Here is a 23,825-nt window from a genome sequence, read left to right on the forward strand (position 1 = left end):
GACCCCTGACTACCACTTAGAACACCCAGCAATGGGCATGTGAGCATCAGAACTGGACCAGGGAGCAATGGTAAAAGGTTGTCTGGTCTGATGAATCATGTTTTCTTTTACATTTTCTTTCTCCACAAGGTCCTCATGGGGTTGGCAACTTCTCTTTGTCTGAATTGTTTATGAAGTGGAATCCAAGTAGAGCTGGTACATCTCTAGATGCTGTGGGATCCTCAAAGGATTGCCTTCTAACATCTGTACAGGTTTTTAGACTGTTAAGAAATATCTGTCATCAGAATTTAATAATAGAAAATTATGTCATCCAATCTTTTATATATTTAAACTACTCATTTAACCTAGAAACCTAGGATACACTATTAGAAGAAGGTAAGTCTGCAGACACATTCTACCTAAACATTGTTGCAGACCAAGTACAACCCTTTATGGCAATAGTATTCCATAATGACAATGGCCTCTTTCAGCAGTATATTTTGGGACTTTTGGACCACACTGAAAAAAAAGTGTTCTAGGTATTGACTCAATGTGATTGAGCATCTGTGGGATGTTCTGAACAAACTAGTTTGATCCATGGAGGCCCCATCTCGCATTTTGCAGAACTTAAAGAATCTGCTCCTGATATCTTGGTGCCAGAAACCACAGCACACCTTCAGAGGTCCTGTGGAGTCTATGTCTTGACAGGTCAGAGCTGTTTTGGGCAAGTGGAGTTAAAGTTATGGCTGATTAGTGTGTACATGTTAGACCCTGCAGAGTCTAACTTGAAGCTGATCTATGGAAGATCTGCTGCATCACCTCAAGGTTCACAGTGGCAAAACATTCATTACCATACACTTTAATCTTGAAGTAGGCTTGAAATTATCTTGTCTCAAATCAAACTTTCTCTGATCTTTTTAGATTGAAATATGGCAATAGAGAGATGAAAGGATGGACAGATCTTTCTGCTCCTCTGTCTCCTTGTCCAACATAAGATCTGCATGCTAACGTACACCGCACATCAAACAAGCTCACATCTGAGGTACATTTGTGATTTAATACAAAGATTAGTGACAAATACTAAACAAAGATGAAAATTAACATGCTTTTGGCTTTGGATTCCAAAAAGAACTTTAAGCATTTCCCACTTTCCTAAGCAGGACACCATTTTCTTTCTAATGGTGTGACCCAATTTGTTTTTTATTAGCACAAAAATTCTTTGAATTCATGGCATCATTTTTTACACTGATGGAAAGCATGTTACTTTACTACTAATAAAACCACCCCTTGTTTTCTTCTGTCTGTCTTTCAAATTCGAAGCATGCATTGATATTCTATATGTTATCAGTCATTTCTACTAGGTCTATTTTAAATATTCAATGCTCACACAAATGTGCTTGGTCATCACTATTTTTTCCTTTGTTATTTGTTCTCAGAATGCTGCATATAGTTGAAAACTATATTTAGCCAAATAGTATACACACTATATTTGCACATAATCATTTCTTTGACACTAGGATGTATTATAGTTTAGCCAATTTTTGGTTAAACATTACAGAACAGCAAAACACCCAAACTCCTTATACTCCAGATACCATTATCTTGGGAAACTATTAATTCTCAGCTATTGCATGAAAGTCCATTTTACTAGCTTGGCTCTGCTCCAGAGCTAGCTGATTTGAATCCCAGTCCATGTGTAGCTCTCTGCGCATACACTGCTTCCATTTGGTCATTTATGAGCTCAGCAAAAAACCTATCACATGACTGATGGTTCAAGCCAAGCTGTCACAGGTGGAGCCAGGGATACAATTTATTGCCGCAGGCCCTGCCAGAGTAATTAAGGCTGAGTCAAAGGGAAATGAGAAAGGCCGAACCAGCGGGGAATCTTAGAGCTTCTCATTTCTGCTCCGAGTGCATCCGATTGAGACGGAACACGTCAGTCAAACAGTCATATTCTGACATCAGAGCAATGCTAAAGTTAAACTGATTGTCGATTTGTTTTTGATCATTTTGCCATATACGAGAGCTTGTGCCCTACAGAGAATGTTGCACATTAAAAAAATCAGTTGTGTGACTAAACAATCCAATGACATGTCAATAATTAATACTGAATAGACCCTTTAGGTTTTGAATGTCACAGCTGTCACAGTCTGTGATGCTAAAACCAGGCACATGCACATCACCAGACAAGGAACACACATTACAAAAGGAATTAGCCTTTTTTTAATCTTACATTGCATTGAAAATTTACATAATAGATTCATACATTTTACAAATAATTTTTCCATAAAAATATATTTCTTTACAAAAACTTTTTGTTTTTTTTTAAGTTTTCCTCTTTTTTTTAATTTTATATCTATCTTAATGCATTAACATAGAGGGAGTCCCCATCTGTACTGCAAATTTTCATCTTCTTGATTGGAAAGAGTCTGTTCCTTGATTGATTGGGTGTCTTCTTTTATTGCAGTCTGTTACAGAAAAGAAAGGGGGCCGATCGGCTCATGGTGAGAGGGGTCATTCCTCTTGAGCAGGGGTTCTGGGGCAGGACGAAGCATGTCCAAATATTTTTGGATACACAAATTTCAGTTTGTAGAAAATAAACTGACAGATGAAAGACAGAACAATGAGAAGAAGGAAAAAGCAGCAGACCTGGCTCATGTAATTTTCTTTTGGTAGGCACTGTGTAAAAACCAGCCATGTTAGAAAATACACCAGTTTATTAAACTACAATGGTAAGAAGCTCTGGAAGTGTACAGTGTATATGAGGTGCAATGCTGCAGAATCCCTGTGCCTGATGCTCAGCAATAAAAACAGATGCTCCAAAAGACTAATTTGTTAGATTTGGGGACTTTTGGACATTCGTGTCAGAATCAGTGCCCTGAAGTCTGCAGTTTACTAAACAGCTTATTTGTATGTAACGCTGAAATCTTTTCGAGTCACTAGTATGGCCTGTTGGTCAGGGAGAATGTGATGAGAGGTACAGTACATTAGAAGGCACTGGAATGAATCTCACAGCTTGAGGGCCTGGAAGCACGGAACTGAGGTAGTCTGACCCCGCTGCAATCACGTCTAGCAAGGGTTTAACATGAAAACTATGGCACTGAAGGGAAAAAATACTAAAGTGGGCTACAATACAGCAGTTCTGTCTCTGATAAGGAGAACGGTTATCAGAGAAATGACATCACTGTTTGGAAATAATGACAACATTTTATGTTTTATCATAAATAGTTTTTAAAACAGATCCAAGTAAAGCTAAGCTGAATTTAAAAACTGATTATCCATCGCACCCATAATATCATGAAGTTGCCCCTAATGAATATTTATATCATGTCAATGTCAGACTGAATCTGAACAGTGCTCCTCGGCCCATATGGACTTGATAAACATGTCACACTGCTGCAACGTTACATAGTTAACACATGCATGCTAATTAATGTCAGGTTAATCTAAGACTGTATAAAAATCTTGGTACAAATGCCAAGTGCATTTCATTTTATACAAATTTAATACCAACAACTGCAATCCAACCAACAAAATGATGTCGAGATATGACTCGAAATCTACTTAGCTGAAAAGTGATGGAATACAATGACACTTGAACAATCAGGACAATAAACTCATAACATCATCTGCAGACTTCAGGTTCAAAATGCTGACATTTGTCCGAGAGTGTTGTAGTGCTGTGAACCGACACGGAAAACTGAACTGAGAAACAAGAGCAGATTAAAAAAAAAGGAGGAGGAGGTAAAGAAAAAAAGCCAGTGCTCTACTGTTAAAATGTCAGCCTTTGACACATTTGCTTTCTCACTGTAACACATCACACATCACAGCCCACCTCAAGATCCAAACAAAGATACAAATGTACAGTGAGAACTAAAACCTAAGGGGAATAGTCATTAAAAAATTGAGAAAAAAGGATCATAATCACCAAAGAATTAACCAACAAATATTTATTTCTTTCAATACAAACAGCACACTTTTATAGTTTCTTCATAAACTCTCAGTATTTGCTTTCAACCTTCAGTGTCTCCCATGTGGTACATAGCACAAAAATATAGATGGTGGCTGATCCTTGTATATATGCAATTGGATTTACAGATCCCTTTTTCCTTACAAAAAGACCCAGTTGAGTGTGAAGAAGCACTCACAGAGTGCAGACGGAATAACCGTAGAACTCTCCACACTTTCTGCTGTGAAGACTGAAGATTTTTAGGATTTTAAGGGGCAGACTAGATAAAAAAAACAAAGAAAACTCTAATTGGTATACCCTTCATTAGATTTCATGTCCTCTGTAGATGCACATGGTCAAATCACAGTTCCTGAAGAGTGTGCTTTAAATATCACAGGAAGGGTAAAAGTGCATCAGCTCAATGAAATTTATCCCTGCCTGGGACACCATTATATCCAGTGGGTTGGTTAAAAAAATGACAAAAGCTTGGAAAAACCCCCCAAAAACAAACAAACAAACAAACAAAAAACCCCCAAACAAATGTTGTTATTGTGTCCGGTGGTCCTCATTATACCATTGTGCAGACTGTGTTTAGATTGGGGTCGAAGCGGACGGCTTTGCTCTCCCCTGACTTTGTGTTGGTGTTGTACATTGGGTTCTCGAAGGCAGCCTGCCCGTTGTTGTTCTCATGCACTGAGCAACCTGTGTACTGATTTTTAGGGGTAGTCCTTTTAAAAGACAATAAAAGATGAGGACAAGAGAATTAATAGCAGGTAATACTAAGCTTCAGCTAAATTTGAGGCTTTAGCTAATGTAAATCAAACATTTAAACGTGCACTAAATATATATATTGTGCTACACACAAAAAGCTAATTCTGAAATGACTTTATTCTCATATATGGGCAGTATTTATCTGTTGTTTTTTTCCCCAGTATTATTTATTTATTTACGATTATCTTCCCATTAATGTCCATTAATGGGAAGATAATCGTAAATAAATAAATAATTATTTTAAATAATAATTATTTTAAATAAATAATTATCTTTAGGACATTGGGGGAAAAAAAGGACAACTGCGATTGTCTGAATGTTGCAACAACCGAAAGGAACAACTTAAAAACAGAAAGTTTCCTGCTTGCAGTGGTAATTTTGTAAATGAGTATAAACTCTAATTCCTCTGCACACTTACCTCTGTTTGTAGAGGTAAAATCCGAAGCCTGCAAAAATCAGGGCGAAAAAAGGCACAAGGATTGCTATGGCCACAGAACTACTGTTTGTACCATGTGGCGGATTTGACAAGTTATTACTTTCCGACATGTTCAAACCTGTGGGAAGGGAAAACAGAAAAATAGGATCAAAACACTCTCATAGCTTTCCTCACACAATAAAACACAGAACAAAACTTTGCCAGTAAGCTGAGGGATGAGAAGGGAGGCATTGTTCTGTTGTCGTTGTGAGTTACTCTTTTCTCCAAACAGCAACTTTGCAACGAGAGGAGAAAAGCTCCTGCATTCTCTAGTGCTCTGACCTAATTATTATGAACCTTCAGGGTGTTTAGCTCTCTGAGCTGTAAAAAGACCACACAGGCAACTTTACGTTTGGATTTTCTTTTATGTATTTTAAGATGCTTACTAACCCTAATATATGGAAGAGCATGTAACTAAAATTTGTAGACGTTCATATAAATTCCTTCCTTAGAATGATATAAGCAATAAACATGATTGAGTGGCTACAACAGTTACTGTTTATCTAATACTGATTAGTTTGTGGCTAGAAATACGCACAAATTTAAAAACTTTAAACTTTTAACTTTTAACTTTTACTTTAAACTATGTTTTTCAACTATGTTTTAATTTATAGTGACACTTTATATTACCTCTTTTTATTAAGATTATCATGGACTAATGAGACAGTTTTGAATGTGACTCAGGGAAAATGAGTGCATAGTTCTGTGACTGTCATCTTTAAACAATCTGTGTTCATTGTTGACATTTTAAAAAAAATAAGCCATGTCATCAGGTCTGCCGTACAAAACAGGTTGAGGAAGACTTCTTGTTTTAGCCCTGTACTTAGTCTTGGGTCCAATGAGCTGCATCCAGCTAAATAATTTACATAAATACCTGTGACTGGATAAACCACAGCAGGTTCCTCTGTTACAGAAGCCGAGCAGATTCATGTTCACAAAACTAAATTCGATGAGCTACAGACAGGTCTGCTACAATATATCTTTAAGTACTTTTGTCCTCTGAAGTGAACAGCGAAGAAACAGTGATGTATGTAAAAAGTGCATTTCTAAATGCCCTCTGACATACTCATCTAAATTCTAACCAGTGTGTTGCAGTTGCAGTCCAAACAGTTGCAGGGTGCATATGGCAGAATTGTACTAAGAAACCAAAGCATATCATAACATTCAATACTTCAGCCACATTGAACCTTTTCGAAAAAGAGCAGTCACTAAAACTATGCTAATTACCCTGAAGCACTTCTCAGCCATAACACTCACAGACCTGAGTGATCGTCTCTTCACGTGAGTGCACAATGAGTTTATAAATGTTAAGTGTGCAGACAGTCTGTGTAGTTGCACTGTCAATGATAATGATTATGCAGGATAAAATTTTCACAGAATATAAGTATATAACAAGATTAAAGATAAATAAGAGAATAATGCAAAAAATATAAACAAGATACATTACCTAGCCTTTGTAGGCCAAACTGGCCATAGTCTTTACCCTGTATAAAGCCTTGAAAGACATAGGTGGTACCATCAGGTTCAGGAGATACCTGAGTGAAAAAGATGCTTCTATCAAACATAGGATCTTCAGCTATATAGTCAGAAATTTGTTTTACTTTATGATAGAAACTGACCAATTTAACAACTGTCCTGCTATACAATATAATTACATTTTACTTAAATATCAGACTTATACATTTATGGTCAAAAACACAGACGGAGTCAATCGATATATAATGATTTTCCATTCTGAGCACTTACAAAACCATCCAGTGACCACTGTTCCTCCTTCATCCTGGTTAGTGTGGTGGTAGAGGATGCTTGCACGTCGTACACGAGCAGCATCAACCTCGCTTCCTGGCTCTTGTAGACGCCTGTATCCAGAGGCAGAGAAGACTCGAATCGAAACACTATTGAACACTGCACTGCAGTTCTATTACCACATCTGTCTGTCTCTCCTGTGCCAGATGTAATCCACACTGTTATCATCCCAATATAACAATAAAGGCCATACCGGAAAACAGAAAACTAACTCACATGTACCTGCTTCATAGTGCCCCTTATACTGTATCTACTGCAACAATGAAGTCCATTGCATTGAACTGAGCTCATTCTACTCTCTTTCATTACATTCTCTGAAATTCAGCCCAACTACAATATGACTGTTTTGATTCTGTAGACTTCTCATGTATGACTAGAAGTCCATGTAATTATTGGCAACCGGGTGTTCATTTCCAAGTCGAAATGGCTGAGATTCATTAAAGAATGCAAAGGATGTCAGAGTTGGCTATGTGATGACGGTCCCAGAGATGGAAATCAGAAAGGTGAGAGAGACAGATTAAGTGTAATGATGGTGGAAAATGTCAAAGTTCTCTCAAATAGCATGAATATTTCATTTGAACACAGCAGAGGAGTAGGTTTAACTTTTGAACCGAGGCATTTAAATAGGGTCATTAAGGGGAAAGAAAACATGCCCCGCTTTCAAACAGATAAATCCAACAAAACACAGTTCATGCAGGCTGAAAACAATGGGCTGATTTCCAGTTCTTTTGGCTTGTTAAACAGTCAGATATTATTAAAATTTGACATTACATTGACTGAAAACTGTGTATAGTTGAACTGTTTTCTAATTATAATTGTAGTTTAAAACATTTCAAAACCGCACACAACAGTCAACTCAATAATTTTTGGTACCCCATATTAAATGAGCAAAACTGAACAAACAGTAATTTATCTTTTGCTAAATTATGTGCAGCCTGCACTATGTGACGAAGCCCAATATGAGCACTAAGCTAGCTTGGAGAACACATACTGGAGAATACAATTCTATTGTTTGAACTGAATTCTGTATAGTCCTAATAATCCTAACTGTACTTTATCTGCTTATTCATTTTTATATCCATTTCCCCTTGCTGGTAAGCAACCATCGGTATCTTTTCTATTGAAAGCTCAACGGTGTTCCCCATGGTGATGAATGACAAATAAATTTTACATGTGGAGGATGTAGTGTATTTACTCCAGGGCAGTAAGTAGTCAAGGGCAAAAAACAGATATCATGGAGAGAGAAGACAATTTTAAAAATGTGTGTATGACAATTTTCTTCCATTTTTCTTTAAAAAAAAAAATTCTACAGGTGTTTATATGGTAGAAACTTTAAATTACTGTACACAATGTTTCATTTGCACACACGTTCTCTTGAAGGGTGTCAATAATTTTAGAGTTCCATCTATATCCTGTTTAAATGCTTTTGGTGACTGATCTCTCTTTATATTCATAAATGACTATCTGTATCTGTTCAACAAACATTTGATTCGACAGATAAACCAACCTGAAAGCAGTAGCTCCATGTTGCTGCTAGTTAATGTGACGTTAACTCGACCTGTGGTTGTATTAAAACTTGTGATACTCAGAGTCATCGGTTGCTTTCTTCCCTTGTAGTTATATGAGCCCTTCCATATGTAGTTTGGAGCAAATACATCATCTGGGACTGAGAGAACAAACAACCAAGGAGAGAGGATTAGACATTAAGCTGGAATAAAAATAAAGCATTTATTGCCACTATGTATACAAACAGAACATGTCATGATCTGAAGTGACTAAAGTCTTAGAGAAAGTACATGGTTACACTAGATGTTTACATAAATATCTGTATAAAAGCTTAAAAATCCATAAACAGGTCTCTAATCTAAATTTTGTGTTACTAATGTGCCCCAAATACACACAAAACTGGCCTTTCTGCAAGCGACAGTGAATACATAAATAATTTTTAATACTAAAAGTCAATATCCATCGTGCATATTTAAAACCGTCAAAATGATTATAGACGCTATACTTTAGCAATTTTATATGAATAACCCCATTTTAAATCTAAATATAATATATATTCAATATTCAAGGATTTCCTCTTATTATATGTCTAGTGAATTGAGAGACTTTTGTCTTTTTTATCAGATACAATCCAAAACTAATCTAATTGGAAAAGGCCAAAGCCTTTATCACTTCAATTATTTGCTCATGAAGCGAAACAATTAGTATCTGATTACAAACTGAATCGAATATGCTTATGTTTATTTTTTAACCACAGCAACGGGATCAAAACCTGAAAGCATGACATTTATTTACTGTGTGAGGAAATCACACTTTTCTCACAAGGATTTAGACAACTTTAAGCAGAACTGTGAATGATGGGCTTTTTTGCAGGACACGAGCCTAGGCAGAAATATTTAGGTTTTCACACTCACTTGATAGCCTGTATGATTTTATTTGGCCTGTGGAAAATTATTGATCTATGTGTGATAGAACTGGATCTGTTAAAATTTCTTGAAACCCTGTAAATCCATACTGGCTAGAAGTAGAGCACTCAGCACTCAAAATACTCAAAAAGAGCACTAAATTAGAATCCTCCATTTAATAACACTTTATTCATTAACACCTAAATCAAAAAGGATCGTTGATTAAGTCTCACACCATGGAAATGGGCCCTGTTCCCAGCACACTTGAGAACAGCTGCATCATACATGCCAAAACTTTGCAAATGATCAGCTGCATGTTTTTCTTTCTTTCTTTCTTTTTTCCCAGCGTTGGCTCATGGAGCACATAAATGTTAGATCCTTGCTGTGCCTGATGAAGGTCAGGCAAAAAAGGAGGAGGATTATCACACAGCTCCCGAAGAGTTTGTGAGTGGCCCGACTGCTGGGCCACTTTAGTATCAAACTGAGTGGAACCACTGTCCTACTTATTAGCTACTTCTTCCTCAAGAGGACTTCTTTCTAGAATACATCAAGGACAGTTAGGAGTTGGAGCTGCTGGTGCGCTGGACAGCTGAAGCACTGCAATATTAAGCTGTTACTTTACTGTTCAATGCGAGTGGACTTAAATCTGTAGCCTTTGAAATGTAATACTGCACAAAATGTCTTTTATCACACTTTATTTAAAACTTACCTTTTAGCTTTGGACTCGGCGTACCAGCGACTGGCTTAACAGGCTTCTCTGATAGCTTGGAGCCGGCTAGAATGTGGATAAATAAATGTATTAGTAAAGCATTCATTTTTGATGTTTTATATCAAAATGCACATACTCAGATAGTATTTGTGCAGTACTGGCACAGTTCCTAGAATCCTGTGGGCAGCAGCATCTAGCAAAGGTTACTCTCCTATCTCTCCGTCTTACAAAATAAAACTTATCACAGAAACGCAGAAGCCATGGAGGGGGTGACACTGCTGATACATCAAGCACTAGTATGAACATGCAATCACTTTCTCCAGTCTGTGATCAAAGCATACAAAAAACAGGAGAAGAGGGTGATTAAAGTAAGCGGCCCTAGTGCAGAGCTGGGCGGGACACTGTGAACTGAATCTTTTATTTTGGCTGCCTTTCACATCTGTTTGTGTGCAGTAATTATGAGGAAACCTGCAGTGTGCAGCTGTGTGCCCACACAGCAGTACCGGCAGGGTGCCATGGAGGAGCTGGGAGAAAATCACTGCACGCTGCAGGCACCATTCTTATCACACCTTTATTTCTTTCCCCACACATCATACAAATATTTACTTTAATGGCCAGTCCATGTGTGAGGGCAAATGTCTCTAACTGCACGTGCAATGTCGGTAAACTGATTACTGGAGAATCAAAAGGGACAAAGCCAACCATTGTTGGATGCGTGTACCTGGGTAAAAGCTGTGTTGTAAAATGTGTGCAATTAGTAAGTGCAATTCATTAAGACCTTTCTATTATCCAAATAAAACTGATCTCACTCCAAGCAGATGACCTTTTAACAAAACTGTTTCACTTTCCTGCAAAAAAAGGTCAAAACGTTTAAAAGACAATTTTAAGTAGAGGAAAAACAAAATGTGATCCGTGTTAGAGAGTGCTAAATCAGTGCCTCGTTTCGACTACAGAATATCCACAATGTTTGAACTGTAATACGTTTTGATCCCAGAAACCCGTGTCACTCGGAAGTGGGTTCTGAATCAGGTTCCTCTAAAGGTTTTCTCTTCATGTAGTCTCAGGTAATTGCTGCTTACTTTGGATTTCTCATCAACAATCTAAATCTACACAAAGATTTCTGTAAAGCAGTAGACACCGTATCCTACACACTAGTCTACTACACACACTACATACTAGAAAAGCACTACACAAGTGAATGGTTCTGTGTAAAAAAATACAAATAGTTTACATATTATACCTCGACACACAGGTATCTTCCCTGTCCATGTGCCATCAGATCTACAGACTCGATGCTCCGAACCTCCAGACATAAAGAAACCGTTTTGGCAGGTGTAGATGAGAGTGTAGCCATAGCCAAGTAGGTCCATCCCCACAACATCCACATGAGGTGGGCTATCTGGCTGCTTACAACTATGGGCTGAAGGAACAAAGAAGGAAAGAAAAGCACAAAGAAATAAAAGGATATATATATATATATAAAGAATGACAAATAGTGAGAAGCAAACACTAGCCCTGTTCTTCATTTCCAGTCCAGATGCACTTTTGCAATATCCCATCTCCTCCCACAGTGCCTTCTAAAACAAAGATCATTGGCGGTCATCTCTCTTTCTTATCTCAGTCCATCTCTCATCAGTTGCTGAGAGTGTGGCAGCCACTGGCATGCTGCACAGGAAAGAAACACAACTCTGCACCTCCAGCACTATTCCACTAGGATCAAAAGTAACCCAGATTTGCCTCAACACTTTGATACACTTTATTGATGAATATACCAGCAGCGATGAATCTGGCTGCAAAATAAACACATAATTACTCTCAGTACCGAGATGTTAATTCATTCAAACATTTCATAGAGCCATGTTAAATTATACAGCCTTAGTAGGGTTAAACAAGCACTATAAAGCAACAAATTGTTTTAGAAATGTTTCTATTGTTCCTCCCAAAGGGGAGCCATTTACCAATATGGTTAAACGAGGGGATGGGAATCAAACATGATTATGAGATATGGCATGTTTGGTACCTAGTCAGCTGTACTGGGTAAGCAAAATTACAGTGTATGAGTTTAAAAATAAATTGTGATTATTCTAAAAGACAAAAATGGCATGATTACTCAGAAATATACAAAGGCTATTTAATCACAGGACAAGTTAATCACATACAATTAAAGTGCTGCAAACTTGGTTTTCCCCTACAGCTATCCCATTGCTCAATCTCCTAATTTTGCAAAACAATGACAGTGCACTGAGGGAGTCACATATGAAACAAAATGTAATTAGCTTCTGAAATTGTTGGGCTGAATGGCAATCTGTCTTGTGAAATTGGGAGGCAGCTGTTTCCTTTCTCCAACACAGTCACTCCAAGCTGTTTAAATGCTGCTCATTTTGGTGCTTGTATTCATGAGAAGTTCAGAGTGAAGGCTTTCTCTTTCTGCAAGGTCACAGCTCTGCCATCTGACCGAATTTTGTAGCGTTTGATGACAGAACAATATGCTAATCTTGATCTTTTCATTACAACCATTGTAATTAGGATTAATTTTAATAGATGGCTTTATATGACCAGAATTACTGGATGGTAGCATTAAAGACAAATGATTTGGAAATGATTTAGAAGGACATAAATATTGCCCTGCAGTGGTGCTGTCTAATTCAGACCTTCAACCCAAAGAAGACTTTAATCAGCAGCTGAAGGCAAATCAAACAGGCAACACCAGCCAGTAATACATACAAAATCCTGTGTCACAAGGACTAACTGTGCAGTCAGCTATTTCTAGACTAGTTTACAGACTGAAAAAAAATGCATACCAAGCAAATAATGTTCTTTATTTCTCTTCCATTTTATTGCTATGGCTTAATAAGCAATATGTTCTTTAAATTCAATTTTGAGCAGAGAGTAAGGACTATATTATCCTGAAAGCCTGGCTTTAAAGAACTGGCTTCTTACATAACCAAGGACACCCACTGTGGTCCCTAATCGCAGAAAGATTTTCAACTCAATTTCCAGTTTTGGCTTCTTTGAGTATGAAAGAACAAAATATAAAGAAGCAGAAGCCAAGCACTTTATAAACGACACATAAATGACATATAAATGACTAACTCTTATGTAAAACCCTGCTGCTAAAGGAACAGGCACTCACAATCATAGAACCCACTGAGACGCGAGTGGAACTTCCAGCTCTAAATGTATCACCTTTTTATCTATTTTATGTTTTACCACTCAAACACCAACATATGCATGTAATTTAAAAACACATTAACAAGTATAATGTTAACCAGGGAAACGTACGGATACACTCTGGCTGGGTGCCGCTCCAGGTAAGATCAGCTTGGCACAGTCGAGTGGTGGAACCCTGAAGCAAGTGTCCTGGCTGGCACTGGAAAGCCACCATACTTCCAACCTGCAGCATGAAAGCAACATCACACACTCTATGAGCAGATATCAGTCAAAGACCACTTTCTATAAGAAGGTTTGAAATAAGCACTCTGGGATATTGTAGTTGTACTACTCGGATATATGTGTACTCTGGAGGACAGTCTAGAGACACACTTCAATGATGGAGTCTATAAAAAGAGGAAAGTGCTTTAATCGAGCTGAACTCAAACACTTTTCTATCATTTCTGGGCCATGTCGTCTCCTGCCACCATTTTCTTGTGCTTTTGAAGAATCACTAGGTTTGTTCTGGTAAAAACATGCATACACCTACTGTTTATTTAAACTTGGGTCAACTGTTGCAGGCTGACAGTAACACATAGATAATCCATCAGTACTAAAGGATGAGTGATAAAATCATTAGCTAGCTTACCTAGTAAATGGAAACTCCAGTGTAGTTGTCTAGAACCATGATTTGTTGGTTTCCCGGACACCTTGTTACTAGGCTAAAAAGTCTTGCTAATGTAATGTAATAACATGTAATAGCTAAATGTCTGGCTGTATATGAATACATTGATGAGGAAATTTACAGGCATAGTCCTTTATCCTGATTTTGATGCTTTTAGTATAATCTAAGCACATCATGTTCGATATCTGGACATCGGCAAACCTTCTGGCTATGAGCTCTGGAGCTCAATTAAAAATCTGACTCTTGCTTGCATCTTGATTTTATCTGGGTATCTTTAAACATGTGGTTACTACAGCTTACTACATTTCAGTTATGTTAGCTTACTACTACATTTCAGTTAATGTTAGCAGGTAAGTTATGACAGTTTCACGCTACACTTACTTACTGCTTGTCTTTCATGTTAACTTTATGTTCTACCACATAAAGCTTCATGTTCTACCACATAAAGCTAGTTCAGTTCCATCATCATGCAGATCATTAAATTGTCGATTTGCATTTGCATGTTTAAAGATCAACCTATAATTAGAGCGTTGAGAAGCATCACAACACCTTATGATTAAACACACATTAAACTATTACAAAAGTCAGCAAGAATTCTTTTTTTTCCAGCTTGTTAATATAATAAAACCACCAAACTCTGCTTGTCTTAGGTGGGCAGGTTAGTGACTTTAATAACCCCTGTTATATCGACTGAATATCACAACCACTGAGCTTCATGTAAAACACCTTTACGTGATGTGATCGTTTATGTCGGTTCTTCCTGTTGTGCTTGTGGAGCGTATACTGCAGCTCTGATATTAACTAGACTGACAGACTCGGATGAGTGAAATATTAACACGTGTCAGAGTGACACATGGGCTCAGCACATTAATTGATTAACACGTTCATCCTGGCGATGAACCTGGCTGATGTGCCATAGACACTGCTGCTTATCTGAAGGGTACAATATCTCCTGCACTCTAATATCATTACGTGCCGTCTAGTGAAAGGGCGTCAGTAGATCCAGTGAAATGATTTATGAGGCAGGAAAGCCTGATATTTCGCTGTCCTCTGAAGCCTCACCATGCCTTGGCCCCTGCATTATATTAAGGGGTTGAATACTTAATGCTGGTGTATCTCAGGGAAAAATGCTTTCCTTCACACACAGACTCTCTCATTTCTTTTCATTATAGATACATTTTTTTCTTCAGTTTTTTTCAATCATTTCTCTATTTGATATTCCTTCTATCCCAACACTGTTTTCTTTAATTAAAAAAAGATTGTAAGCAATAGTAACTAGAAATCCTGAAATTCCCATTTCTGCATTTTTTTTTAAGGACTTCCTTCAATTCTGCAACTTTATAGTGGTCCAGTCTATTAGTAAACACTAACATTTTCCCAGTTCTGGCAGCAAATCCATTTCTCTGCTCATTAAGGACATGAAGTGAATTCAGGCTTGTGTGTGTCCTGCTGTGCTCACACTGTAGGACACCGAACCACCAAGCGCATGCACACACAAAGCCTTGTAACTATGGATCATGTTACAAAGACTTTAAGTAGTCAGGTGCAAATACATTGTGACAATCGTGTTCAAACAAGGCTCATGCACAACAAACTAATCAAGGCTACAGAATTCATTTAAATCACATTCGGTCTATAGGTGCTGTTTCAGTGCAGCGAGTTTTACCTTGAACCCAAAGGTCCTGTTCATAGAGCCATAGCGAGGTGTTCCTGGATTCTCACAGGTGGTGCGGGTTGGTTCTGGGAGCAAAAACAGATATAAAGAAGAGAAAGGGATGTAGAAATATGAGAAAAGAATGTATAGAAAGAGCAAGAAGAGAGAGAGGGAGAGAGAGAGAAAGAGAAATCAAAATTCCATAACTCACTTCTCCTACCCCTTCCCTTAGAGCTCAAGATACAGCAGACATATCATTGCTGCATAATCTTCCTCATAAACATGCAGCAGCGCTCCCTCCCTCGTGTTTTTCCTGCAGTGCTAGGGCCTGGCTTATTGTGATGGTTATGGAGACTGTGTTTAAGTGTGTGCTGCAGGAACTGTGATTTTTTTTTTTGTTGTGGTTGAGAAAAACGGAACGCGAGGGGAGACCCAGCAGGGGGCAATGTTGCTGCAGTGGTGGGGGGCTCAGAGCCAGCTGAGCTGCTCAGTAATTGGGATGTGGAGCACATCCACAAGCTAACGCAGAAACCAAAGATTTAATGCAGGCGTGCAAATGCCAGGACAGCATGGAAGCCTTACGCAATGGGACTGCTTATACCTTCTAGCAAAAAAAAAAAAAAAAAATTAAAAAAATTAATAAAAACCCTTTCCGCTTACTAAATCAGCACCTGTGGAAAACATTTATCGAGAAACAGCAACACTGCTTTTGACTGCAGCAGGGAAAGGGTTGGTTAAGGTCTATGTATAAAAGTAATATGCCAGCGCCAGCACACACACACACACACACACACACACACACACACACACACACACACACACACACACACACACACACACACACACACACACACAGTGACCTACTTCTCATACTTTTCTTGATAACATGAAAGTGAGATCTGTCAGTTGAACACCTTGAGAAAACTGACAGTGTGAGCATTTCTATACACTCCATCTAGCAACTAGAGGGGTGGGATCTAGCTTTCTTAGACAATGTGCACTTGTGGCATCATATTAGGGGCAGTGGTGGTGCAACTGGTTAAGACTCTGGGTTGTTGATCAGAGGATCAGGGTTCAAGCCCCAGCACAGCCAAGCTGCCACTGCTGGGCCCTTGAGCAAGGCCCTCAACCCTCCCTGCTCCAGGGGTGCTGTATAATAGCTGCCCCTGCACTCAGACCCCACCCTCCTCAGTTGGGGTATGTGAAGAAAAGAATTCCACTGTGCTGTAATGTATATGTGCTGTAATGTATATGTGGCATAATAAAGGCTTCTATGCCTCTATTCTATTCTATTTTATTCTATATTTACAGTAAAATTAAAAAGCCCGTCCTGATTCCCTTGTAGTAAGTGACATCATCACATCACAATAATTTATTACAGGATACTATTTTCTCTGCAGCTCTCTAGAGACCTGCTAGAGTGATTAAGCATATAACTAATTAGATGCTCTGTGTGGCAGTCTGTTATTGTAAGCCACTTGAGGCTATAACCAAATATTAAGCTTCAAACCTCTAACTCAGACCCTTGTTGGTCGTTCAACTCTCCTCAATAATGCTCCATCTGAGCTTCCACCAATTATTCAATTACTTACTCAATAGAAAACAATTATCGATGCACTTATTGATGTCAGGGGAACGGCATCTTTGGGGAAATATAAGCAAGTGAGTTATAATTAGATAATTGATGTTCTAGGGGGAACAGGAAGAGCCTTTGTTAATTATGCATCATGAAATATGGCTGATGAGTGTGCCTTGAGCCTTTACACGTACATAAGAAAACACTGGCTGAATCCAATGAATAGTACCATGGATATATCACACACACACACACACACACACACACACACACACACACACACACACACACACACACACACACACACACACACACACACACACACACTATACTTTTGGTTTATTATACTAATTTTAGAAGAACAACATGTATTCATGATGTATGAAATACTTAACTTAGAATCCAGTTAAGTATTTTATACTTTGAACCCAGTAAAATGATTTACTGGCTTGCAAATAGAAAATTCTTTATTAGTATGAGTTATATTTGCTTTTTTTAAAAAAAAAAATATTATATGATTAAACAATTCATTAGACACCCTCTGTGTTGTGCTCGTTGTCACATCCTGCACTGTTTGAATGTGGAGGACCAAGTCTCTCAACTCCTGTAGCTCTAAGGTGCTTTTACTTCTCTCAGCCATGGTCCCACATTTCATATCTAAACTCGTTTCCTTTCGACAGCCAACTGCTCTCTCCATCTAAAGCCACTAAAAAGAATCACCTTGTTTTTCTCAACAATAACCTGATCAATAAAACACGGAGCTGTTTTGGGGCAGTGCTGGACCTGTCCTGCTGTGGCAGTAGGGAAGCATTGATTGTTTATTTATTGTGTGTGTGTGTGTGTGTGTGTGTGTGTGTGTGTGTGTGTGTGTGTGTGTGTGTGTGTGTGTGTGTTAGTGTGTGTGCTGTTTTTAAACATTGTTGCATTTGTTCTAAAACAAAACAAAACAAAACACCAACCGCAAAAACTTTCCCAACTTCGTGATGACGCATGAGTTAAAAACTTGAGGCGCAACTGCAGACTTACTGACAAGTGCATGCTACAGTATTTGGGAAGAAACTCTGAATTACTAAGGAGGCTTGAATCAGTTGACACACCTACTTTCCCTTGATGAGCATACTTAAGTGATAAAGGCTGAAATGAAAAGCCATAAGCAGTTACTTCTGCAAATGTGTTAAGTGTCAGTAATTGCTACAATTTATTCCGTAGAGTAAAATCCGAAATTGCAACAGAAAAGAGGCAATTGATTTTATATTCCAAGCAATGTTTTTGTTTATCAAGTCAAGTATAGCATAATTCAGCTGTATGCCTGTTAAAGAGGAATCCAGCTGAGCCTGAGCTACTGTGTGAACTACATGATCAAAGCTCAAGGCTATAGCAGGCTAAAAATGGCACACCTATACACAGAGAACTGTAGGCACTTTCAAACCGCAAAATTTGCTCATGCTTTCCAATGCTGTGTGTGCTGATGTATCAAAAGTATTCAGTCTCTCTTACACACACACACACACACACACACACACACACACACACACACACACACACACACACACACACACACACACACACACACACACACACACACACACACACACACACACACACACACATATGGCTAGCCTTCATCCTGCTGAGTGAGATTCACAGCTTCTTTACAGCTGGCTGCCTGAAATTACTTGGTTTGTGAGAGCATCAGTAGAGCAAAGCACTGGCTTCCTGTTCTGATGGAGTTCATTGAGTGGAGCTCCACTATCAACACAAACAACACAGACAGACAGTCACAGTGTAAGCAGAGAGGCTGATGCAGCACTCTTTGCGTGTCTGGATAATGGTGATAGGACCATTTTTGAGGTATTTTGAAGGTAAATAATCAGAGGTTGTTGTTCTTTCAGTTGTTCCCAATCAAAAGTGTTTTATCTAAAACCAAATTTCAAAACGTACAATTTACAATTTCCCACTAGGGTGCTAATTCTTTCCTGAAACAATTTCCCAATTACAGCGCAGATGGTGGAATTGCAGTAACTTTCCTGTCAATGTGAAGCGTTTAGAGTGTTTAGAGCAGATTCTCAGAGACTGAAATGTGATGATCTTGTGTTTACTAGAAGAACACTGAGGGTGATGGTTAGCATTAAAGAAATAAGAAACAAATGAAATGTTCATATCGTTATATTTGTGATGTGTTTAGCAATTCTGGTGCAAATTTGTTGCTAGTTATAATGGCTTTTAACGAGAAATAAAAAAAAAATCTTACTGTTACTTATAAAAACAAAAGAACAGGAGCGCTTCTCGCAATTTTCAGTGATGTTCGTTGTAATATTAATGCAAAATCAAACTTTAGATGACCAAAATGCATTGACATATTGATAATGATTAAATTCTGGAAAAGGTTAGACTAGATTTTGATGCATACCTTATTACAAAGTTTTTTTTTCATGCAGGCATAAAGAGAAACATAGTTAATTTCCTGCCACTGATTTCTTACAGAGATATTATGTATAAACCTATAGAAATAAATCCTGATAATATCATTTAACAATTACTGCAGGTTACAAAAACAATGTGTATGTTTGTCATGTTAACTGCTTTGTACACAAGATCAAATTTTACTTTAGTGAAGCAAGCGTTCAGATAGCACTCAAATGGATTTGATCTAAAATGGATTATAAGAAGCCCATGCCAGCTTGAGTGCACACTGTCATTAAAGCAAAAGGGGATGAACCAAATTCTAACCAACTCAAGTAAATATTTCACAGATTCTACTTTTCACTAAAAATGCACTCAGAGACTGCAAAATCAAAGCATTTTCACCAGCTCTCTCAGGATTTTGGACCCACTCTATGTAATGGTCACATTATATATGTGAAAGAGCAATCATTTCAAAGTATATTAAAGAGATATAAAGCCTGGATTTATTCATACTATTTCACACAAAAACATTTAACAGAACAAAATCCAATGCCATCAGCTTTGCTCACTGATATCAGTCATTAGACCAGGTTGCTTTTACTTGCTTTTATTATGAAAAATATCTAATTATGATATTTGTCTTCACTTATAATAAGGCCTGCAGGTTTCATCCAGAAGCACATTTAACGTGGACGACCTGTATCGTTGTTAACAGACGCTGATGAACGATTGTTGTTTTGCTGAATAAAAAAATTAAATGATGCTAACCTGACTAGTGCAAGAGCATATAATACAGAAAATTAGGGTTCATTCTGCAGTCTCATAGACTGTTCATTAACAGTATATCACTAAATTAGAATAAGGAACCCGTGTGTGTGTGTTTGTGTGTGTGTATGTACCTATGCATCGAGGCTGGAAACCGCTCCAGGTGCCGTCAGCCTGGCAGAAACGTGTTGTGCTGCCCACTGGGATATAGGGGGCGCTGCAGCTGAATGAAACCTCCGACTGGTAGATGAAACTACGACCTTCTCTAAAGCCGTGTGCTGGAACTCCAGGATCCCCACAGAACTTTGCTGTTTGAAGATTGATACATATCAGAGCTTCAGAGAGGGAAATCTTTAACTTATTAAGAAGATTTCACTAAATCCTTGGTACACACTTCAAGAACCAAGAGCTGGTGTATTGTATTTTTGAAAACCATACTGGATTTGTCTTCTCTTTTTTTTTTGCCATTAAAGAGAATGCACTCAAATGCCATCCATAGGCTCATTATGATCTAGAATCAAATGTTGTTTCCTTTCCCAGGTGACATTCCACTTCTGTCTCTTTTAATACCATATCTGAACCAGATGACTATATATATCCACATATTACTTATAGGGTTGAAGAAAGAGAGTCTGGGGCCTGAGGTGTCTCAGGGTGAACATTCCCTTTGAACCAATCATTGTCCAGCAAGCAACACATCTCAGGGCTAAAAAAAACAATAAGGGTGGAGGTTAAGTCACCAGCAGGCTGATTCATAATGAATGTGCAGTATGGTGTGCTAGGATCCAACACTACATACCCGATCTTTTTTCCTAAATTATAGATGTGCTTTCAAGATATAAAATAAGAGGAATAAAGATAGAGAGAGAGAGAACATCATTGCACAGAGTGATTACAAAGGCAGACTTTTGCTCCCAACTCTGGTCAATTGAACAATGGCAGGCTTCAGCACCACTAGAGAAAGATACAGAATCTCCTTAATTATGTTTTCTCAATACCCCAGTTTTCTTGCACTGATCCCTCCCCTATTTTTACTCATATACCAGACTTATATTTAGACAGCATTAACAGCATTAGATATCTGACCACTTTGCTCAGATGTCTTGGACATCAAATGATGGAATTAATGCAGCATTAGTCTTTTCCCTATCTGAAAGAACTCACAGTTTCTATGTATTGAAAAAAAAAAATCAACCTACTGACAAAAACTTTAAAACTATTTAAAATCCAAATAATTTTTGAACAAGCCTATCTGCTCTCTCAAAATTTGGACTAATCCAACAAAACGTATGACCAATAACTCTCTTGTGGTGCAAGAGAAAATCATTTGACATACTGTCTAAAGATCGTGAGTTGAATCCTGACAATGTCCACGATTGTCCAAAATGAGTTGTGCACTCATAGTGGGAAGTATGACATACTCCCTTTCCCCTATCAATAACAGTGACGCAATCATGGTTATTTGAGAGCTCATACATGTGGAAGGGTACGTACAGTATAGAGATTCAATGTGTTACATGACCCACTAATGTTGTAGGAGCTGCAGCACTAAAATATGTGATTGGTTGGTTTCATGCCTCAGATAAAGCATGGTAGGCTTCACTGGGCCTGGTTGGTAGCTGAGTTGGGATACTTGATTATGCTTTGATTGTACTGTTTTGCCATACTGTCAAATATTAAATGTGGGTAGCAATTAAATCTGCAGTACTGTCATGTAGCTTTTGTCCAAAACATTTCCCATTTTACTGTCTCCTCAACTACAAACATGTTTCTTTGAATTTTTTTTTTGTCCAAGATCTGAAGCTGACACTTGGCATCATCCCTAAGGCTGTGCAGGGAAACTCATAACCCTTCACAGTCAGCTCTTGCCTTATTTGTCACCCCATTCTGCCATCTAAAAAAACTAATAGGAGTCATATGGCAAGCTAACCTCTGTAGACCTTCCTCTTAGATGGCTGTTGATCAAGATATGTTGTGATGTTCAGTTACGCTGGGGTCAGTGGTTAAAGACATGTCTGTGGTGGAGAAATAACAAGCTGGTTTGTGGCTGTAAAGTACCTATAATTTAACCACGATGTGATCGTAATACTATAACGGAGTCCTAACATAACTACGTAAAAATGCTGACGGTGTCACTATTGTCACAATAATGCCTCTGTAAAAGGTGTAAACGAGCCTTTATGTGACTGTAACTGTATTGTTGCTGTAATGTCTTGAGAACAGAGATGTAACATCACCCTAATGTGATCATAACAGGTGATGTATTGTTGCTTTGTTGCCATGGTAACAGAGCTGCAACACAACCATAGTGTGATTGTAACATTGGCTGTATTGTTGTTGTATTGCCACTATAACAGGGCCATAATGTGTAACAATGTGTCAGTACTTACGTAGGCACTGAGGCACCTCTCCACTCCAGGTGCCATTTCCCACACAGGTAAGGATGGCAGGGAAGGAAAGTTCATAACCTGGAGAGCAGCTGTAGCTTACACTTGTGCCCCACTCAAAGTCAGTGCCCTCTAACAATCCATTAGAGATTAGGGGTGGGGCAGTGCATGTCACGGCTAGAGACAGGGGGGGGGGGGGGGGTAGAGATGAAATGAGATCATAAGATGCAATTTAAAGCAAAGAGGTCTTGTTCACAACCAAAATGACAAAATGCTTTTAGTTTCAGCATGCATGTGCCAAAGCTTACATTTCTACTGAAGAAAGTGCAATAATTCTTATTCAGTAACAAGTTCATAAAAAATAACAAAAATGTTTGGTTGATTTTAAACAAAAACAATTTTAAAAACACTGTTAATATGTCTCTCTATATTTGTAGTACTGCATGTTAATGAATTAACACCTGGTAATTTCTATGGAAATTACTTTAAGGCACAGTGTGTTCATCTACCTACACAGAGCAGCATACTATGCCTTGCTTCACACAGTTATCAGACTCTGCACACTGCATCCTTGCGCTTTCTAAACAAACACGAGCATAAACATGCTGTACAGAATGTGTGGAGGCAGGAGAGAGTCTTTACACAAAGCAGGAAGTTCACGCTTTTAGCTCATGCCCATGATGACTCATGTCCCCTCAGACAGCATGATGCCATCCCATCTGAACACACACTCAGAACTGTATTTCATTCACAATCTGCAGAACAAGCAGACATACTGTCTTACATGACCAGCACCATAATGCAACAGAATTGAAAAAAGATTGGTTTAAATTGATACACTGAGCAGCCTATTTAGGGTTAGACATTAATACTGAGACCTGGGCTTCTGGGGTGTCAGGAAAGTAGTGACTGAAGGGGAGGCACAGGTCTGTTTAATGGATTTGGGATGAAGTCTTCAGTAATTTTAATGGAGTGCCACAGCCTGATTCCTCTACAGTGAATTAATTGCATTAACAATGGCATTAAATGAGAGAAGCACCATCTCAATTATAAAGTAAAAAAACAACGAACAAATATATATGGCTGACATACCGAGTCTATG

The 23,825-nt window shown here is 38.2% G+C and overlaps 1 protein-coding gene across 4 annotated transcripts in view; it reads right to left on the reverse strand.

Moving 5' to 3' along the window:
* Window positions 1–3,914: 3,914 nt before the first annotated feature.
* csmd3b (CUB and Sushi multiple domains 3b) overlaps window positions 3,915–23,825 on the reverse strand; it is a 403,012-nt gene continuing 383,101 nt past the window's right edge. For all 4 annotated transcript variants that reach the window (XM_047808110.1, XM_027175911.2, XM_047808109.1 and 1 more), the window contains 11 exons: window positions 22,727–22,900; window positions 20,471–20,644; window positions 15,602–15,675; window positions 13,383–13,494; window positions 11,341–11,520; window positions 10,101–10,166; window positions 8,488–8,646; window positions 6,921–7,033; window positions 6,622–6,709; window positions 5,118–5,253; window positions 3,915–4,656 (listed from right to left, as the gene is read on the reverse strand). In XM_047808110.1, coding sequence (XP_047664066.1) covers window positions 4,497–4,656; window positions 5,118–5,253; window positions 6,622–6,709; window positions 6,921–7,033; window positions 8,488–8,646; window positions 10,101–10,166; window positions 11,341–11,520; window positions 13,383–13,494; window positions 15,602–15,675; window positions 20,471–20,644; window positions 22,727–22,900 — 1,436 coding nt within the window. In that variant the 3' untranslated portion in view covers window positions 3,915–4,496. The remainder of the gene's footprint in view (window positions 4,657–5,117; window positions 5,254–6,621; window positions 6,710–6,920; window positions 7,034–8,487; window positions 8,647–10,100; window positions 10,167–11,340; window positions 11,521–13,382; window positions 13,495–15,601; window positions 15,676–20,470; window positions 20,645–22,726; window positions 22,901–23,825) is intronic.

The sequence above is a fragment of the Tachysurus fulvidraco genome, chromosome 24 (assembly GCF_022655615.1).
Source record: "Tachysurus fulvidraco isolate hzauxx_2018 chromosome 24, HZAU_PFXX_2.0, whole genome shotgun sequence".
NCBI lineage: Eukaryota > Metazoa > Chordata > Actinopteri > Siluriformes > Bagridae > Tachysurus > Tachysurus fulvidraco.